The sequence below is a fragment of the Myxine glutinosa genome, chromosome 14 (genome assembly GCF_964187855.1).
Source record: "Myxine glutinosa chromosome 14, kmMyxGlut1.1, whole genome shotgun sequence".
NCBI lineage: Eukaryota > Metazoa > Chordata > Myxini > Myxiniformes > Myxinidae > Myxine > Myxine glutinosa.
In genome coordinates this window covers 49,205,901-49,224,418 of record NC_136274.1, presented here as the reverse complement: position 1 = coordinate 49,224,418, position 18,518 = coordinate 49,205,901, and the positions used below count along the sequence as shown (strand labels likewise).

At 44.8% G+C, this 18,518-nt stretch overlaps 1 protein-coding gene across 1 annotated transcript in view; it reads left to right on the top strand.

Annotated features, from left to right (window-relative positions):
• Positions 1 to 18,518, top strand: part of LOC137413133 (polycystin-1-like) — a 162,442-nt gene that overhangs the window by 74,354 nt on the left and 69,570 nt on the right. Inside the window, exons 13-15 of the mRNA XM_078767972.1 lie at positions 8,058 to 8,318; positions 13,179 to 13,349; positions 16,236 to 16,396. Coding sequence (XP_078624098.1) covers positions 8,058 to 8,318; positions 13,179 to 13,349; positions 16,236 to 16,396 — 593 coding nt within the window. The remainder of the gene's footprint in view (positions 1 to 8,057; positions 8,319 to 13,178; positions 13,350 to 16,235; positions 16,397 to 18,518) is intronic.

Here is an 18,518-nt window from a genome sequence, read left to right as displayed (position 1 = left end):
GGAAGGAAAACGAAGTAACTTTGGTTTGAAGAACCTTATCATGTGAACAGTTGTGGATAATCATAATCAGCCTAATTGTGTGCAATACATATCACCTGCTACAAGCCCTATGGTGCCTGCATTGCCCATAAACACTACATGACCCGACAGTCTCTCTACAGATCAAGACTCTGTGCTCACCTTCACTCTTTCTTTCCTCTTTTCTCCCGCCTCTGGAACAAACTCCCCCACTCTCTTCAATCCCTCTCCTCCCTCCAGGTCTTTAAAACAGCTGTTCACCACCATCTCTTATCTTCCCCCATCCAAATTCTTGATCTTTTTTACGTCCATTAATTTCACCCCAGATCCACTTTTTTGAAATACCAACTTCTTTCCTTGAGGTTCTGGCAGTGTCCATGTGTTTTATACCTCTCCCCCCCCACCCCTTCCCATGCCTCCTCCTGCCAAACCCTCTCCCCCCCACAGATCTACCGATGTCCCTGTTCTCAAATGTTGTACTTGTGTGCTTCACTCTCTCCCCCCATCTTGTCTACTGCTCCATTTATTATTTGTTTTTTTAATGTGTCCGTTTGTTTTTTTTGTGATTAATGTTAGCTCTTACACGAGCCTCGATGTTCTATACAAATAATAATAATAATAATAATAATAATAATAATAACGTCTATAGTCATTACTGCCAAAACCCATAGTTAAAGTGGGCATACAGGACCGATCTCAGATCGTCTATAACATCCTCTGTCACGACTGCCCCACCCATTATGTTGTTCAAACGGGGAAACCTTTGGTCACCAGACTGGCTGAACCCAGACCTGCGGAAGCCAGGAACGACCTTTGTAGGCCCGTACTCAGGATTTAAGATGGGGAGGGGGTGAAGTAGCTTCAAAAAGTTGCACGTTGGGAGCATGATAGTGTCGCACCATCATGCCCGTTTTGGATGGGATTCATGCCGCATTGCTTTACCACAGAAAGTGAAAGTATCGAAAATCCAGAGCTCAATGGGTTATCATTTTGGGGTGTTTTCACTCCATATGTTGGTATCGCATCAACATGGCAGCATCGCAAATACTATTTCGTTGATTGGAATCGTCGAATACAGATTGAAGTTCGAGTTCAAGTTCAATTCACCAAGTTACTTGTGAAAGGAAACACCGCGTCAGAAAAGGGAACGTACAGTAAAAGCTGTGCTTCCCTGCACCCATGGGGCTTTACCCCTTTACCCCAGTTAAACAAATATGCCAGTTATCTAAATGTTGTTGTTTTTTGGATACATCGTCAAACGGTTATCTCAATGTCTTTATTTTTGGATACATAGTTGGGCTCGTGGAAGAGCTGGTACTCTAAAACGGATCAGGATGTAACAGCCAAAAACAGGACACAAAACACGCATGAAAGCAGTGGACAAGTTGGACACAGAAGGAAACTCCAAGGAGGGAAAATGCTGCATGGAATGGTACAAAAGAGAAACTTATTAAACTTTGCCTGTGAAAAATTGATCAAATAAGAACGTCATTAAAATACAATATAATGGTAATTACCACTGAATTATTCAAATCAATAACGTACCTGTGTTATAAAAGAGAAACTAGTCTTTTGAAGTTGTTGGACGATCTAAATTCTAAAGTGTCAACATCCACTTGATCAGGCTCATTGGGATCATCATCTGGTCGAACTCCAGAGGCTTTCTTGAACCATTTCCTTACGTTGGATTGCTGAATTATTTCTTGCCTCTTCCTCCTGGAATTTTCTTGTATGAGGTGCAGCTGCATCACTTCCTGGGTGCTGTAAGCTTTCTACTTTTCAGCAAACTTCACAAGCATGTCAAGACCTTCATCAAGGGTGTGCTCCATTACCAATCAGCTTTCTATCACTTGCCAAGCAGCCAGCCGTTCCTTATCAACCATTTTGTTTGAGTGCTTGCTTGAGTGTTTAAGCCACTTGGCAAGCTCTCTACAAGCTGATTTGTAATGGACCACACCCCTGCATTCGCCCAAGTGAGATGTTCATTTGAAAGTTTTTTTCTTCTCAGTCATCGTTATGCTGGTAAACTTCCTTCTGGGGATTAACAATCAAATGGAAGGCCAAATACTGCATTGGAGTCCTCATAAGGAACCTACGTAAATAATTTAGGAGCAAAGATGGAGTCATCAGGAGAAACTGAGATGGGATTCAGGTTTCAGTCGCTACTCCCCAACCCTCAAACTCATCCATGCGCAGCCAAGTGAGCCTTACAGAAAACCCTGTCGATGGGTTCGGAGTCAGTCATAACACGGTCCACTTAACACTGCTCTTCAATTTCAACTTCGGTCAAATTTCGAAGTGGATTATCATCACTTGGTTGTGTCACCATAATGGAAATTTCTTGGATCGTGATATGCAGACTTTTTTTCTCCTGAGATATCAAGCTACCGTATCCTATGTCACAGCTTGAAACAAGCCAGCCAGCAATCAGAAAAGGCACGTTGATCAGTCAATCCCATCTGATCATACAAATACTTTCCCTTCTCAATTAACGTCGGTCCTGAGATTGGCGCTCCCTCCAAACGCTGGAGATCACACCATTCGTACAGAACCTTATCTCGCTGCTTCATCTTTGGCTTGTGTAGAGTACGAAATTTTTGGCAGCTTTGGCTGGCTTTTGGCTGTCTCTGGTGTAAACTTCCAGTAACTTGTCCTGGTCCTTGATGTCGGAGATGGTTGACAATCCGACATTGCACTCGTGCGTCAACGCATTTCTATTGTCCCCCTTCTCCAGTCTCCTACATATATCAATATTCTGGTTGATTGTGAGAACAATTATCTTCTTCTTCCCACCAGTACTGCTCGATGGGTTAACAGAAGCCATGATGCTTTGGAAGGCGAACTTCTTCCTCTGAATGTTCACTCACATGTTCTGCACCAGATATTGAGATAATTTGATTGATCGTTGGGCGGAAAAAGCCGGATGTATCATGGCTACGATTAGGACATGGATTTGTTCCTGTTTTTTTTGTTTTTTTTGGTACATTTAACCTTGACGCAGGAAACATCACCGAAGTGTTTTCAAAAGAACGGAAGTGAATGCCTGACACTTTGAGAAGCCAAGAGATTTCTGTGGCACCTCTGATGGTGTTGAATTACAACAGATGGACGCAGCTCTTGAACAATGATCTTTGACAAAAGGTCATTGAGAGAAAAGCCTCATTTTCACAGCTGAGGGCAGGTCCGGGTCGACTCTGTATTGCGTGTTTTTTTCTGTTTTGATAGGGGGATTAATTGTTGAGTCAGCTGTGTGGTCGTGTGTAAACAACTAAAAATTTTAATAAATAAAAAAATCAGCCTATCTCCCATGCAGCAGGCACGAATAGTGATTAAAATTGATGTGTGACCTCACATGGCTCATCAGCCGAGCCTGATTGGAGGCGTGCCTACCCCGACTGACAATTTGTGACACAATGGGCCCAAGCATAATCTAATTACCCTTACCATAATTACCCTTACCAGCAGCCACAGACATCCAAAATAGTACAAAAACATCCCTACTCTATCCTAGTATCAACAAAACACATTTTCTCATTTACCATTAACCCCCAACCCCCCCCCCCCCGCCCCCTCTCTACAGTGTTTCTAAGTAACAAATTTGCCTGCACTCCGTCCGCATGTTTGTGCTCTATCAGTTTGAGGCTGGCCCTAAAAATTTATATTCTGTGCCTTTTCACAATATCATGGCTGGCAGTGTGGTTCCCTCTGCAGGTCTATGCCCGACTCAAAATGCGGCATCATATGCCGCTGAGGTCACGCTCCTCTCTCCCAAGCTACCCTCCTTCATGCCAAATCCTGGGAGGGGGGGGGTGGGGGGGGGAGTAGGTGTGAGCTTCCTGGTCTTCCCCCACTGGTGCCCTCAATGACACATGGCGCGCGAGTCCGTCTCCTGGCCTTCTTGGTTACACCACATACTTCCTCTGCTACTCTGGGATTTTTGGTCTGCCCGGAGCCAGGTACACACCCAGTGCTGGGATGCCCTTCCGCCTTCAGCTGTCACCAATTCCCTACACCCAATGAGCCATACTCCCAACATGTCACCAAACTCTTGCACCTTTGCAAAATGAAACAATTCCGCAACCAGCACCAACACGGAATGGCATCTCATTCCAAAATATCTAAACCCCCTTTACCTAATGCCAATAAAGGTGGGGATTCATCTCACAGGGTGTACTTGCTTCTCTTCATACACATCGTCCTGGTACCAATCATTCAATCATCAATACTAAAAAACACTGGCCATATGCCTCATTCACCTCATCACATTAACTCTTTCCTCTCTCATTCAAAACTCTGTCGATACACATGAAGGGAAAAGGAAAGCTCTAATACATGTCTGCCCATTTTAAAGAAATGAAAAATCACCCTGTACCTCAGTTTAAAACAAAGACCTCTAATGCCTCGAATCTCTAAACAGTCCCAGTCAGCCTACCTTCTCATGATCTTTTAAATAACATACCCACTCCTGGCCCCCAGTGATTCCCCCAAAGAGCCAGAAGCGACAACCGCCATACCCAACTCATGTACAGCGGGCCTGCCTCGAGATCCAAACACAACCCACCCGCAGCCGGAGACCCTACAGCCAGCCGATGTCATCCACCCCTGTGTTTGTGCTGCGAAAACCCCACAACCACACATGGGACCCGGGAAGATTCTGCAGCTGCCACAGCCGCTTGGCCCATGTGGGCTTCACAAGCCGTGCTTGCTGTGCGTCCTGCACAACCCTCTGTTGTCAGAGACAGACCACTGACATGTCTGTGATGTGAAAGTGATAGTCCCATAGACCCAGCTTCATCAAACAACAACATGCATTTTAAGGCCATTTTCCCTGCAAGAGTGGGGGTTAGCCTTGCGGTCCCCATGACAATCTTCTCCATTTTGCCCTATTTTCTGCATCTCTACTTGGTAACCCACTTGCCCGCATGTCTTCTTCCACCGTCTTTAGCCAAGTCTTTCTCGGTCTTCCCCGTCCTCTACTTCCTTCTACATTTATTTCCATCACTCTTCTCAACCAGTCACTTTCATCCTTCCTCAACACATGACCAAACCATCTCAACCTGTTCCTCTTCACAGCATCAATCACAGGCTCTATTCCCATCATCTTTCGCAATTCATCATTTGTCTTCCTCTCTCTCAGCGACACTCTGCACATCCACCGAACCATTCGCATTTCCACCCTTTCCAGCCTTCGTTGCTGCTCTCCATTCATGACCCATGTCTCGCTCCCATAAATCATAACACTTCTCACACATGCAGCATACACCTTTCCCTTCAGCGTCAACGACACTCCCCTCCTCATCAGCACGCCACTCAGTTCCCGAAACTTCTTCCATGCACATCTCACTCGAGCAACTGTTGCCGAGTCTGATCCACCTTCTCCATTCAGCATGTCTCCGAGATAGCAAGATGTTTTCACACCTTCCAGCTTCACGCCGTCTCCAAGATCCAACTCAACATTTCCTCCATCTGCAGCTCCCTCTGTGCACACCTTACATTTGAATGTAGCTGAAACATTGGTTAATGACCCTCTCAGACCACTACATTTTTGATGAACCCACTCAGCGCACATTGTACATTGAATGGAGTTCACTCCAACACCCTTCCTGCACACAGCACATGGCCACTTCCCAGTTCTTTCCACCTCACCACATGCTTTACCACTTGCCATAACCTTCGTCTTTCCTATATTCACCTTCAGACCTTTTGTCTCCATACTTTCCTTCCACTTGTTCATCTTTTCCTTCAGTCCATCCATACTTTCCGCAATCAACACCAGATCATCTGCATACAACAACTCCCACGGTAAACCCTCCTTTACGGTCTGAGCCAGCACCTCCATCACAGCTACAAATAGTAGTGGACTTAGTACCGACCCCTGATGCACTCCCACCTTCACCTCAAACTCACCACTGTTCCCGTCCTTCGTCCTTACAGCTGTGCGCGCTCTATTGTACATTGCCATCACAACTCTGATCAACCATTCCTCCACTTCTAACTTCCTCAATGCCCATGTCAATACTTCGCGTGGAACCCTATCGAATGCTTTCTCCAGATCAACAAACCCAAGAAACAACTTCTTCCTCTTCTCCATGTACTTCTCCTGCAACTGAATCACAATAAAGAGCGCGTCTGTCGTTCCTCTTCCTGGCATAAATCCAAACTGCATTTCGTCGATCTTCACCTTCTTCCTTATCCTCCTCTCCAACACCCTTTCCAATACCTTCATTCCATGCTCCAATAACTTTATCGCTCGGTACAAGCCACACTCCAGAGGGTCACCTTTCCCCTTGTATAGAGGGACAAGGGTACTCAGTTCCCAATCCACTGGAATGCGGCCTTCTTTCACCACCAGATTACAGATCTCTGTCATTCTCTTCACACCCCAACTTCCTGCTGCCTTCAACATATCTCCCACAACTCCCGTCGGCCGTCCCGCTTTTCTACTCTTCATTGCTTTTATCGCTTCCTCAACTTCCTTCTCAGTTATCTTCTCTGCCGGTCCTAAAACTGGGTTACTCTCTATGTTGCCATCCCATTCATTCTCTGTATTCAACAGCATTTCCATATATCTTTTCCATCTTCCTTTAATTCCATCTGGGTCCACAACGATTTGTCCCACTTCATCCTTCAAGAAACTCACCCCCATCACATCACACCTCTCTTTCGCTATCTGCTTTGCAATCCTGAATACCGCTCTCTGACCCTCTTCCGAATCCAAGCGTTCTCCGAACATTTTCCTACATGTCTCTTGCGCCTTTGCTACCTCTTTCTTTGCAGCCTTCTTGGCTGCCTTATAACTTTCATGCTCTGCTTTTTCTGCTCCCGTACCCTTCGCCTTCTGCCATTCCTTGAACTTCTTCCTCTTCTCGTCAATCCCCTTTCCAACTTCATCATCCCACCACCATGTTTCCGAGTGCCTCGGTGGTCCTTTTGTCCATCCACATACCTCACCAACGGCTCCCAACAGACTATCTTTCATTGACACCCAACCACTTTCAAGCTCAACCACATCATCCTCGACCCGACTCAGCCTCTCTTTTAATACCTCCCTTACTGTCACCTCTTTCAACCTCCACACCTTCATTCTCGGTTGGTACTTCACCCGCCGAGCTCTCCTCGCACCTTTCACCCTTATGTCGCAGACAACCAAGTGGTGCTGTGAAACAGCCTCCTCCCCCGGGATCACCTTTGTGTCCCGGAGGTGCCCCCTATCTCACCTACGCACCATCAGGTAGTCGACAGTTGTCGTCGACCCACCTGACATGTATGTAACAAGCTTATTATCCCCTTTCTGGAACTGAGTATTACAAATCAGCTCCATCAGCAAACTCCAAAATCCTTTCACCTTCTCCATTTCTCACACCATATCCGTAACCCCCATGAACTCCCTCAAAACCGTCCATACTCCTTCCCACATGTCCATTTAGGTCTCCTCCTACCACAACAACTTCCTCATCTTTCATGTTTTCCATCAGCTTCTCTATCGCACACCAGAACTTGTCCTTCTCTTCATCGCTCCGACCAACATGCAGAGCATACCCCGAGATGATGTTCACCAAGAGCTTTCCAATCTCTTTCCAATCCTTTGCTTTCCTTTCCAAAGCTTTCCAATCTTTCAAAAGCTTCATCATGAGAGATTCAAATTATCTTGAATGCCTTGGTGTCCAAACTGAGCAAGGTGTGAGGCAAGTTTACAAGCCCAGAGAGGAGAGCAATACACCAACAAGCTGCATATGAAGGCCATTTAATTGGATAGGGGTTGAAGTGTGCCAATGAAGGACTGTGCAAGATGGAGGATGCTGAGATGTGGTTTGTCCCAAAAAAAAATTCATTTATACTTCAAACTACCTTTGAGTGTTTCTATAGGCCAAGCACAATAGACCACATCACCTTCTATTTTTGTCTCCTTGTTATCTGTATTCATGTAATTTCTGTGCATTGTAAAAGGGTATCCTTACTTATGTAGTTAAATGCATTTTCTTCCACAAGAAATAACAGAAAAGAAAAACATAAAAGTGATTTTTGTCTTTCACTTGCAGATCCACCCAAACTCTACGAGAGACAATGTCATCTGCAATTTTAACAGCAGATTTATTGATTTTCCTCCAGATATTGACACACCTTGGTTCATGATTACGGACATATTTGTTCCACCTAATACTATAGACTTTCTCACGGTTTTTGGAAAGTTTGACCTAGCAAACAACGGTGCAGTCTTTGGTTCTGTCATTGCTATCATCTTGTTGTCTCTAATTGCGGGACTCTGGGCACGCAGCGCCGACTTAAGAGATCGACGGAAGGTAAATACTTGTACATTGGATGTATTTTTTTTGGACACACTTTGGTGTTTTTTGTGATTTTAATACAGTACAAGGACACCACTGCAGTATGCCCTCATAAGACTCTTATAATGAAGAGACAGTTGTCAGAGCTGGATGAATTTGGTGAGATGGGGTGTAGAGGAGGAAGAAGAGTAGAGGTGTGCTTCCGAAGAGTCAGTGTCCACAAAGGTTGGTTTTAGGAGATTTATTAAATTATCGGGAGAAAACTGGGTTTGATAAACATAGATTACATACAACATTAGAACAGTTCACTTGCATGAAATAGTTCACTTTGGTTTACAGCACAGGATGACACCAAGAGCAAGCAGAGTCTTCTCTCCCCTTTCCAGCTTTCTCTCTCTCTCTTTTATAATGCAAAAGTCTTTTGAAGTCCTCTCAAGGGAACTGTGTGTTCTAACCTTCTGGTCCCCACATCTGGTTCTCAGGGCCGGATTTAGACATGTGGAGGCCCCTGGGCAGCCTTCAGTAGTGGAGGCCCCCACCCTACCTTAGAAGACTAAAAATGTGACAAGACATAGTTACAGTCATCCATAAAGTATATTTTTCAAGTGCAAAGAATCTGAATTAAAATGTACATCTATAAACATCATGATCAATCTATATAAGAATCTAGTTCCAATGTTTCAAGCATAAAGAATTTGAATAAGCAAGCAGGCACATCTTTAAACATCATGATCAATCTATAAGAATCTACGAAGTTCCGATGTTTCAAGTATGAAGAATCTGAATAGTGAATAAGCAAGCAGGTCAATCATGATCAATCATAAGAATCTAGTAAAGTAACTAATACCTATACTTACAGACCAGGCACTTTACGAGACTTGACCCTTGCAAAGTCTTGGATCAATTTGTCGAAGTCAATCTCTCTGAGAATGTCACATTCAATACTCATCAAGGCCAGGTGACTGAGCCTATCATGACACATTGTAGTACGGAGTCTGTTATTGATGAACTTCATTTTACTGAATGAACGTTCTCCAGAACAGTTTGTGACCATGAGCACCAAGTACATCCGCAGCATTATCTCGACATTTGGAAATGTATCTGCAACTTTCTTGTCCATCAACAGTTTGTAAAGGAAATGTTCTCTCCCTATCTTATCTTCGTATTCCAGTAAATGAGTGAGGAAGGCTGCAAACTGCACAATTCAACACCAAGTGTTTGATCTAGATCATCCTTGTACTCAGCAACCAATTTTGTTGCAGCTGCTTCGATTTCATCGCAGTCCAGTGATTCCAGTTTACGCAAGAAACCGAAAAGAGAACAGGTGTTCTCATAGGCTTCCAATCGTTGCTCCAATGAATTCAGAACCTTATCAATTACTGGAAGAAAATTCTGAACTCGAAATTTTCAGACAGTGAGAGTGCAGCTTTTTCTGATCGTCCATATGTGGAGAGCCCCTGGTTGTGGAGGCCCCTGGGCAACTGCCCAGCTTGCCCAATCCTAAATCCGGCCCAGCTGGTTCTGCTCATGCACAAGAGAACCATGTCAAAATGAAAGATGTGTTGTAGAGAAAATTACCCCTTGGGTAACTTTCTCCTCTCGAATAATTTGGCAATGATTTCACTGCAGTGTCTCCTTTGCATTCCAATCGTTGCTCCAATGAATTCAAATCCTTTGCATTGCGTTCCAAGTTTGATGAATGTACATCTGATTTCACGTGTAAAGGAAAATACATGCATCTGAAAGAATTTGCTGAGCACAGTTTTCAGCTCCACAGTATCTACATGTGTCTTTTCAGAATATCTTATTCAACATTCATATTTATATGATTTCCTGAAAGAATTGTAATTAACTACAGGGAAACTTATCCAACAAGATAGTATTAATTATAAAAAATAATAACCACCTTTAGAGGCCATTTTTCCCCGCAAAGCGGGGGTTGGCCTTTTTCGGGAACCGTGGTTGTTGTTGTTTTTCGGTCCCCTTTTTGAAGCAATGTTTTACGGCCGGATGCCCTTCCTGACGCCAACCCTTTTTGCCGCCTTTAACGACAAACAGGGAATTACCAGTGAACTGGTACTCAATTAGCCGACCTCGGAAGGATGACAGGCTGAGTCAACCCCCCTGGCGTTAATTCAGCGATCGACCGGGATTCGAACCCAGGATCCTAGGATCCTAAGCCGGCACCCTAGCCGCTAGCCCAACACCAGGGTTAAATTAACACCGCCAGTATTAATTAATTCGGATTAATTCATTCATGTAGAAGTCCTACTTCTACACTGTCCTTCCTATTCCCTCTATTTATGCAAATATTGTACCCTCCACCTCGAGTGGCCTTGTAAGCTTTGTGGCAAAATCCCATTAAAAAAAAAAGGACTTTGTAAAAAATATATAATTCAACAAACACCCCAGAATTATCAGGTTCCATTATAAGACATTCACTTTGTTTATATCTTGGTTTTAGTAGAGGCATAATGTTTACCTCCACCACCGGAGGTGGACGGAGGTTATGTTTTCACCCCTGTCTGTCTGTGAACAAGACACTCAGAGTTGTGGATGGATTTGGACGAAATTGGGAGGCCAGATTGGGTGGTTTTTTTGGATACATCGTCGAACGGTTATCGAAATGTTATTATTTTTTATTTTTGGATACAGAGTTCAGGCCTGTGGAAGAATGAGTGCACTGAACAGATCAGGATGTAACAGACATACTTATGCTCACCTAAAATGGAGGGGCTGCACATATATTGCAATTATACAATGGTAAAACATATATGCATAAAAATGCCAAGAACTAAAAACTGACCTCGTGTACTCTTGCCTCATATTCATCGTTTGATCTCAAATCCAGATTTCTTGAGTATATAGCAACAAGAAGGAAAAGACATTAAATGTCATCGCCCCAGTGGTTTTAGTAATTTTGCTGCATCTAGTTAAAGGCTGTCAGTCGGCCATCTTTGGTCAGATTACAAAACAAAATCTTCTGCATATGTATACTCTCATGTATTGTCTTTGTGCTAAATTTGACCAAAATCAGACCATGCATGTCCGATAAATTGTAATGGCCATGTTTAAGTAACAAGATGGCCGCCAGTTGGCCATCTTGGATCTGATCTCGAAAGAAAATGACGTGCATATGTAAGCCCTCATTCATTATCTGTGTGCCAAGTTTGAACAAGATCGGTAAATGCATATCCGCGAAATGTTTGAGGACGTGTTCAACATCGGGGTTTTTGCAACTAAAATACCCTCCAGTTGGCCATCTTTGATCGCATCACGAAACAAAATCATGGGCAATATGTATGCCATCATGTGTTGTCTTTGTGCCAAGTATTAACAAAATCGGTCAATGCCTCTCCGAGATAGGGTTGCGGACACATGCATTCATGGACGGATGAATGAGACCCAATCCATAAGCCCCCGTCTCGGACTAAGTCCAATGGGGGCTAGTAATAATACATTTGACTTCACTGTTCCAATACTTATGGAGGGCACTGTGTATACAGTACATGCTGTATATACTGTATTTTTCTTCCGATAAGTCGATGTGGAGTACAAGTCGATTTTGATAATTTTCCCATTTTTAGCTCACCTGGAACGAAGTTCAGGGGAGCTTATGCGATGACGCGTCGTCCGTCCCTCAGTCCGTCCGTCCGTCCGTAAACACTTGCAACTTCTTCTCCGAAACCGCTGAAGGGATTGTGACCAAACTTGGCACAAATGATATTTGTTGTGTTGTGACTAAAGTTTGTTGACGGCATTAAAAAAAAAATCGGGGTTTAAGGGGGTTTACCGGGGTCCAAGTTGATCCAGGTTTGACCTCCTAAAAATAGGAATTTGCTTTTTCCTCTGAAACTACACACACTATTTCGATGAAACTTCACCACAACTTTCATCACCCATGATGTACCAAAGTTTGTTCAAGGCATTATAAAAATTGGGGTCTGAGGAGGTATACGGAGTTGGGGGACGGGAAGGGTTGCCCCCCAAAATAGGTTTTTTGTTTGTTTGTTTGTTTAAAGTCTTATGATTATGTTAGTATGATTCTACATGCTGCCCTGTCTTCTAGCAACCATTGAAATTGGTTTTAAATACCTTTAGTCAGTGCAGTATACAGTTTATTCTACCAGGTTTAGCACCAGGGTTATTGCCCCTATGTTTATTGTAAAACATTTTGTGGATGCTATGATGGCTGTCCAGAAAAGGATTCGTCAGCAGCTGTCAGATTTGACAAAGGGAAAATTTGTAGTGGGAAGACCGTGTCAGGGTGGTCCTGGATAGCAGCCACCCCTGCTGCCTTCACCTCCACGCTACCACACTCCTCGCTGTCTCAACCTCCCTGCCTTCCCCACTGTGGTTTCCTCAGCCCCCACCAGGCATCTCACCACCCCAAACACGTGTCCCTCCACCCTAACACATTCCCCATTGTCTCAAACTCCATCCCAGCCATCCCCACTGTGATTTCCTCTACCATTTCAGAGATGGTGTTGCCATGCATGTCAAAAACTCCATTTTCCACACTTACCCATCCAGGCCCTATGGAATACTTCTGGTTTGGAATTCCTCTCCACAACAGGGTTAAAAATAAAATATATTTTTTGGATGGCTCTTTTGAAGTCTTTCAAAAAGGTTTGGGATTACTGAGGCCATTAATGAAATAGTAGTAGTAGTAGTGGTAGTGTATTTTATTTATAGACACACATCAATAATTCTTCTGTTCATATTTTTGCCAAGTTGAATTATCTCTGGAATGTAGCTTTTATATTTGGCAAGAGTCTGCTCTACATGTGGTAATATTGACAGCAACAATACAACTATATGCTGTTTTGATGTGTTTCAGAATAATGAACTATGCTCGTTTTTCTTCTTTAACAGTGGAAGGTACTACCAATTAAAGGAATGGATTTGACCAATGAGTATTATTACTGCGTTATAGTCAGCACTGGAATGATGCCAAAAGCTGGGACAACTTCGACCATCTACTTCCGAATCAACTTCCAATATCACTCAACAGATTGTCTGGAGTTGGACAATGGATACAACAAGGTAACACTAGTATAAGAATCAAACCTTGGGTGAGGTGCGGAGTTTGAATGAGATACTCACAAAAGATAAAGACACCAGAGAGAGAGAGAGAGAGAGAGACAGAGACAGAGACAGAGACAGAAACGGTCATTCATAATTTGTAACAGCAGCTCATCACACACGCAACACTTTTTGAATGAAGGCCCTCAAGACACAGTCCTCTCTCCCACATTCTTTAATCTGTTCATGCACGACATTCCACAACCACCCGATAACATCCAATTAGCCTCATATGTGGATGATATGACCATCCATTCGACTCATAGCAGCATCAACACTGCGACAGCACAACTTCAACCCTTCTTCAACACCCGACAAACCATCAACATACTAAAAGTAGCTCGCTCAAAATCAACAGTCACTCTTCTAACAAATTACACCAAGGAACATAGCATTGCACCACACATCACAATAAACAACATCCCTTATCGGGGACGCCTCTTCGTGGTGTTTGTACCCTCTCCCTCTCATCCTCCCAATGCAAGTCAGGGGCTAAATCGTCCCCATTATTCCCTGCTGCCCGGATTTGTCAGGGCAGCGTGGGTGACTGTCAATATGCGTAGTCACACACTTAGGGCACTCACAGGTACCGACTCAGGACACCACAAAGAAATAACATTACTAACATACAAACATTACATAGATCAGTCATCAACTACTGCCAGCTCATCTTGGGCCTCTAGCCTATCAAACACATCTCAAGAGACCATACAAAACAAAGCACTTTACAGCAGGACAATGACATTACAACTTTACATCCTCATCATCATGGAAGACTGCGTGGTCCTGGCTTTACGTAGGCAAGCGCACAACATCTTGGATGTGAGGGATCTCTGGGTCGCTCTTTTGAGATTGATCGGCTGTCTCTGTTCCGCTGGTGTGTTCAACCAGAACTGATTGGGGCAATACAACAACAACAACAACAACAACAACAACAACAACAACAACAACAGCCACCGTGAAGAGGCATCCCCGATAGTTGTGCACATCAGTGTTGGTTGGGGATGTGTTTTCGAGGGAAAATAGAGACTTGGCCAGGCAGATCTTTGATATTGTCGTGCGACTCCGGTTAACACCAGAGACCGCGGATAGGCCTAAATGGATTTATTCGGAGGCGACGACCAACACGGACTCAACTATGGACGCGGGAGGTAGAAGGAAAATGGAAGGCTGCGCAAGAGCTTACCTTCAACGAACCCATGGCAGCTTCGATTCTGCAGGGAAATTAATTCAACTGGGCACAGGTTTAACAGGGGATGGAAAATAATACAAGGGTATATTGCAAGGAAACGTTGGGACAGGAAAACGCAATATTATATAAAGTTCCTAGATTGGGATCCCACACACTGACGTCAAATACAGACGGGGGAGTGAACAACCAAAATAACACGTCCGTTATGTAATTGGGAATGCGGAGCTCGGTCTTATCTGTCTTGTCGTCTTCAATCTCCGGCGTGGAGGAATCCTCCACCCGCCTTGCACGCATCGCTAGGCCCGTTCACAGCACCGAGCCTCCCTCCCGCACAAGCACCGCTCCAAGCACCACGAGGTCGATCTTCACACACGATCGATAAGCCAACTCTCAAGCCAACTCAACCAGGGCCAAGACTGCGAGCCAACGCAACCAGAGACAGGACTCTCTCCACTCGAGATCGCACCGGGACTGCTAGGGCCAGGAATCTTTCAACTCGGGTCTGGAATCTGCGCAGTGCGCACAGAGTTCCGCACTTCCGCGCGCTCTTTTTATAACCTTTGACGGTGACGTCAGCCTCGGCACGGCACCCAACCAGAGCCTCGTAACTTCCCGCCCTTTGGCCACCCGCTTTGCGCCTTCCGCGTCCATTCGCGCCAACCGATCACAGCCCTCCTGGGCATGGTATAGCACGTAGCGTGTAGCGTGATCATAGCTCATAGGTGCAGCTGGCCGCGGTCCATGCGGTGGCGCCCCGAGCCGCCCCACCCCCCCCCCCCCCCTCCCCCCTTGCCTGTCCGTCTTCCAAAGTCATGTCAGGGAATGGAATTATTTAATGTTGCGCTAGGTACCTAACTACGTGTCTACAGGTGTGCATTGCCATAAGGGACAAATGTTTGGCTACCAGATGTGGACACACAGGGGCGCTACTCTTTAATCCCTACTCTACTTATCACTCGAACATCCTGGTATGTTCAAAGGTATACTCTTAACTGACAAAACGCCTACACATGAAACTTATTACAGGGCAGATTCCTTACCGCGACAGACGTAGCACGTTACCTATTCAGCTCTAACTGGCTCTACATATCACTACCCCACCCGACATAACAATATTAATGCATTTGGCAGGAGGAGAAGAGGCAGCACAATATTCATTGACCTGGAAGAAACGGGGTGGAGAGGTATTTGAGAGAAGTTGAGGGGTTTCCCATGTTGAACGATTCTTTTTACGTTCTACAATGAATGGTCCAAATCCACCTTGAACTGCCCTCACATGTACATGACGATGATGATGATGATGATGACAATTCCTTTTTGCACTGTGACAATTCATAGGGCTGCCGAATCAGTTTCCTTGGCTATTGGGCACAATCCTGGACGTGTCGCCACTCCAACACAGGATACCCAAATGACTCATTCATCCCAGCAAGCTGGTACTCAATTTGCCGACTTCGGAAGGGTGACAGGCCGAGTCAACTCCCCTGGTGTTAATTCAACGATCAACCGGGATTCTAACTCAGGAACCTAGGATCCCAAGCCGGCACCCGAACCGCTAAGCCAACACCAGGCTAACACATGTACATACAATCTCTCAACTGCTTTTTCTCAATGAAGTTTATGCATTATTTTTGTAATTTTCGTTGTTCCATCAGGGATTCGACAAAGGAAGTGTGCGAGCCTTCATCTTGCCACTCCATACATTTCCAGGCAAGCCTTTACAATTGCAGATTTGGCACGATAGCTCCGGCCAAGGCAGCAACAGGAATTGGTTCCTGAACGAGATCCTTCTGAGAGACGTGCAGACCAAAGAAATGTATGTTTGGTACACAAACACTTTTGGCATATTCTCACACCTTTAACTTTTTGCTCTTCTCACTTTGATTTTGTTTCACCTCTATAAAGCTATAAAATATCGTACTCAATGTGGGGTCAGAGAGACACTGTTATTTTGTAAAATACTGTTACAGAAAGTGTGCAATCATAATATAATGGAGCTAATACGTGTATGGCAATGTATGCATTAGGGGTCGCATCAGGAATAAAAACCGGACACGTGCCGAGGATCGGTGTCTATAAAGCCTGCTGTGAAGTGGGTGATACCGCCTCTATTCTTGGTTCTCCACTATAAATGGATGAGTTGTGTGTGTGTGTGTGTGTGTGTGTGTGTGTGTGTGTGTGTGTGTGTGTGTGTGTGTGTGTGTGTGTGTGTGTGTGTGTGTGTGTGTGTGTGTGTGTGTGTGTGTGTGTGTGATGTTTTTAGTGGAGTTCTACTGGAGCCTTCTGATGTGGAATGTAATACACCGAAATGATCTCCTCTGTTGATTAGTCTAATTCACAATGTATATGCATATATACAGGTGCATATGTACAGGTGCATATATATATCTATAAATTTAACGAAAGCAGCACACTAACCCTATGACATGACGCAGGGGCGCCGCTAGGGATTTTGGGCCCCATGAAAAGATATCACAATGGGCCCATATGAAGCACGTGCGCACATTTTTACCTAATGTTCTCATAATTTTTAGGGCCCCTCTCAGTGCAGGGCCCTTGGAATCATCCTAATCTTTCCCCCCCCCTTACGGCGCCCCTGCATGACGCTGACATCATGTGCATAAATTATACCAACACACCACCTCCAAACTAGGAGGCATCCGCGTGGTACTCAAGTCTTTGCAGACTGAGATTAAAACTCTATGGTCACAAATAGACAAAGGCAGAGATGCCTCAGTATGGGCTCATCAGGACAACATAGTGCAAATTGTTTATTTGTGACCAATCTAAGCCGTTACTATACACACGTTGAACCATGAATATACATAGGAGGACGACGGGCATTATGACTCCTTTGGTGCGATAATAAAAAATTCCTTCTTTTCGGTAAAGGGAAGCACAGCCACGTCCTGATGCACACCAGCACCAGCCTCCACACGGGCCCACTCAAAACGCTCCCCTCTCTCTCCAACCTTCTGCTCCAAAGCTTCCCTTCCTGCTCCGTGCTCCTCTCATGTCCTCCAACCACGTCACTCCCTTGGTGGGGGCGGGGGGGGGGGGCCGCGTAGCCTGCCGATCCTGTCCCCTGCCCCTCAAACCATTGTAGCTCCGCCTCTCCTGGGCAGGTCCTTTGTCTTATCGTGTCCACTGGAGCGTGAATAATGGCCAGCTGATGTTATGCTTGGCCAGCTGTTATAAGCATTAGTGATGGCCACAGAGGATATTACAAACAGGGGAAATTATCCTTACTCCCTACTACTAATTAGCACGGCATCACCCCTCGTATGATGCACATTTAAACACAGCCTTAAGTTCCATTTTCCCTACTTATTACATCGAAATGCTCCCACATTTCACACGGTGCATACTATTTCTATTCAATCTTACCTTTCCTGCGGTATTCTCTAACCTACCCCCATAAACGTAACAATATATATATATATATTGTTGCGGTTTTGAGAACCCACACTTGTAAATATGACATTATTAAAGGTTAAAGGTAGCACCCCATAGGCCACAAGCAACACGTAGGTCACCATAGGACATCAGTTATTTCATAATATGTGTTAGATAAGGCTATTTCCAATAGTTGAATCTGCGTTGTGTCAATCAAATAAGAATAGGCCCCCTTGCGTTCATTCCATCCATTTTGACAGCCTCCCTCTCCAAGCGACGCCATTAAGCGTGCCCTACAGTCTGTACCCCACGGCCCTACCAATTGTTACACGCCTTGCCAGCAGCGTTCGCAGCCTCGCTGGGCTTCCGCCCAAACACGGAAGTTGTGTATATGTGTTCCCTTCATATACACATATGAAGTGTATATGACCTTGCATATATGACCTTGCGCTTGTGTACAGGAAAAAGGAGGCAGAGCGCCAGGAAGAAGGTGTGGCCACGTCACCCAACCATCAGGGTGGGGCCGGTAAGCAATAACCAGG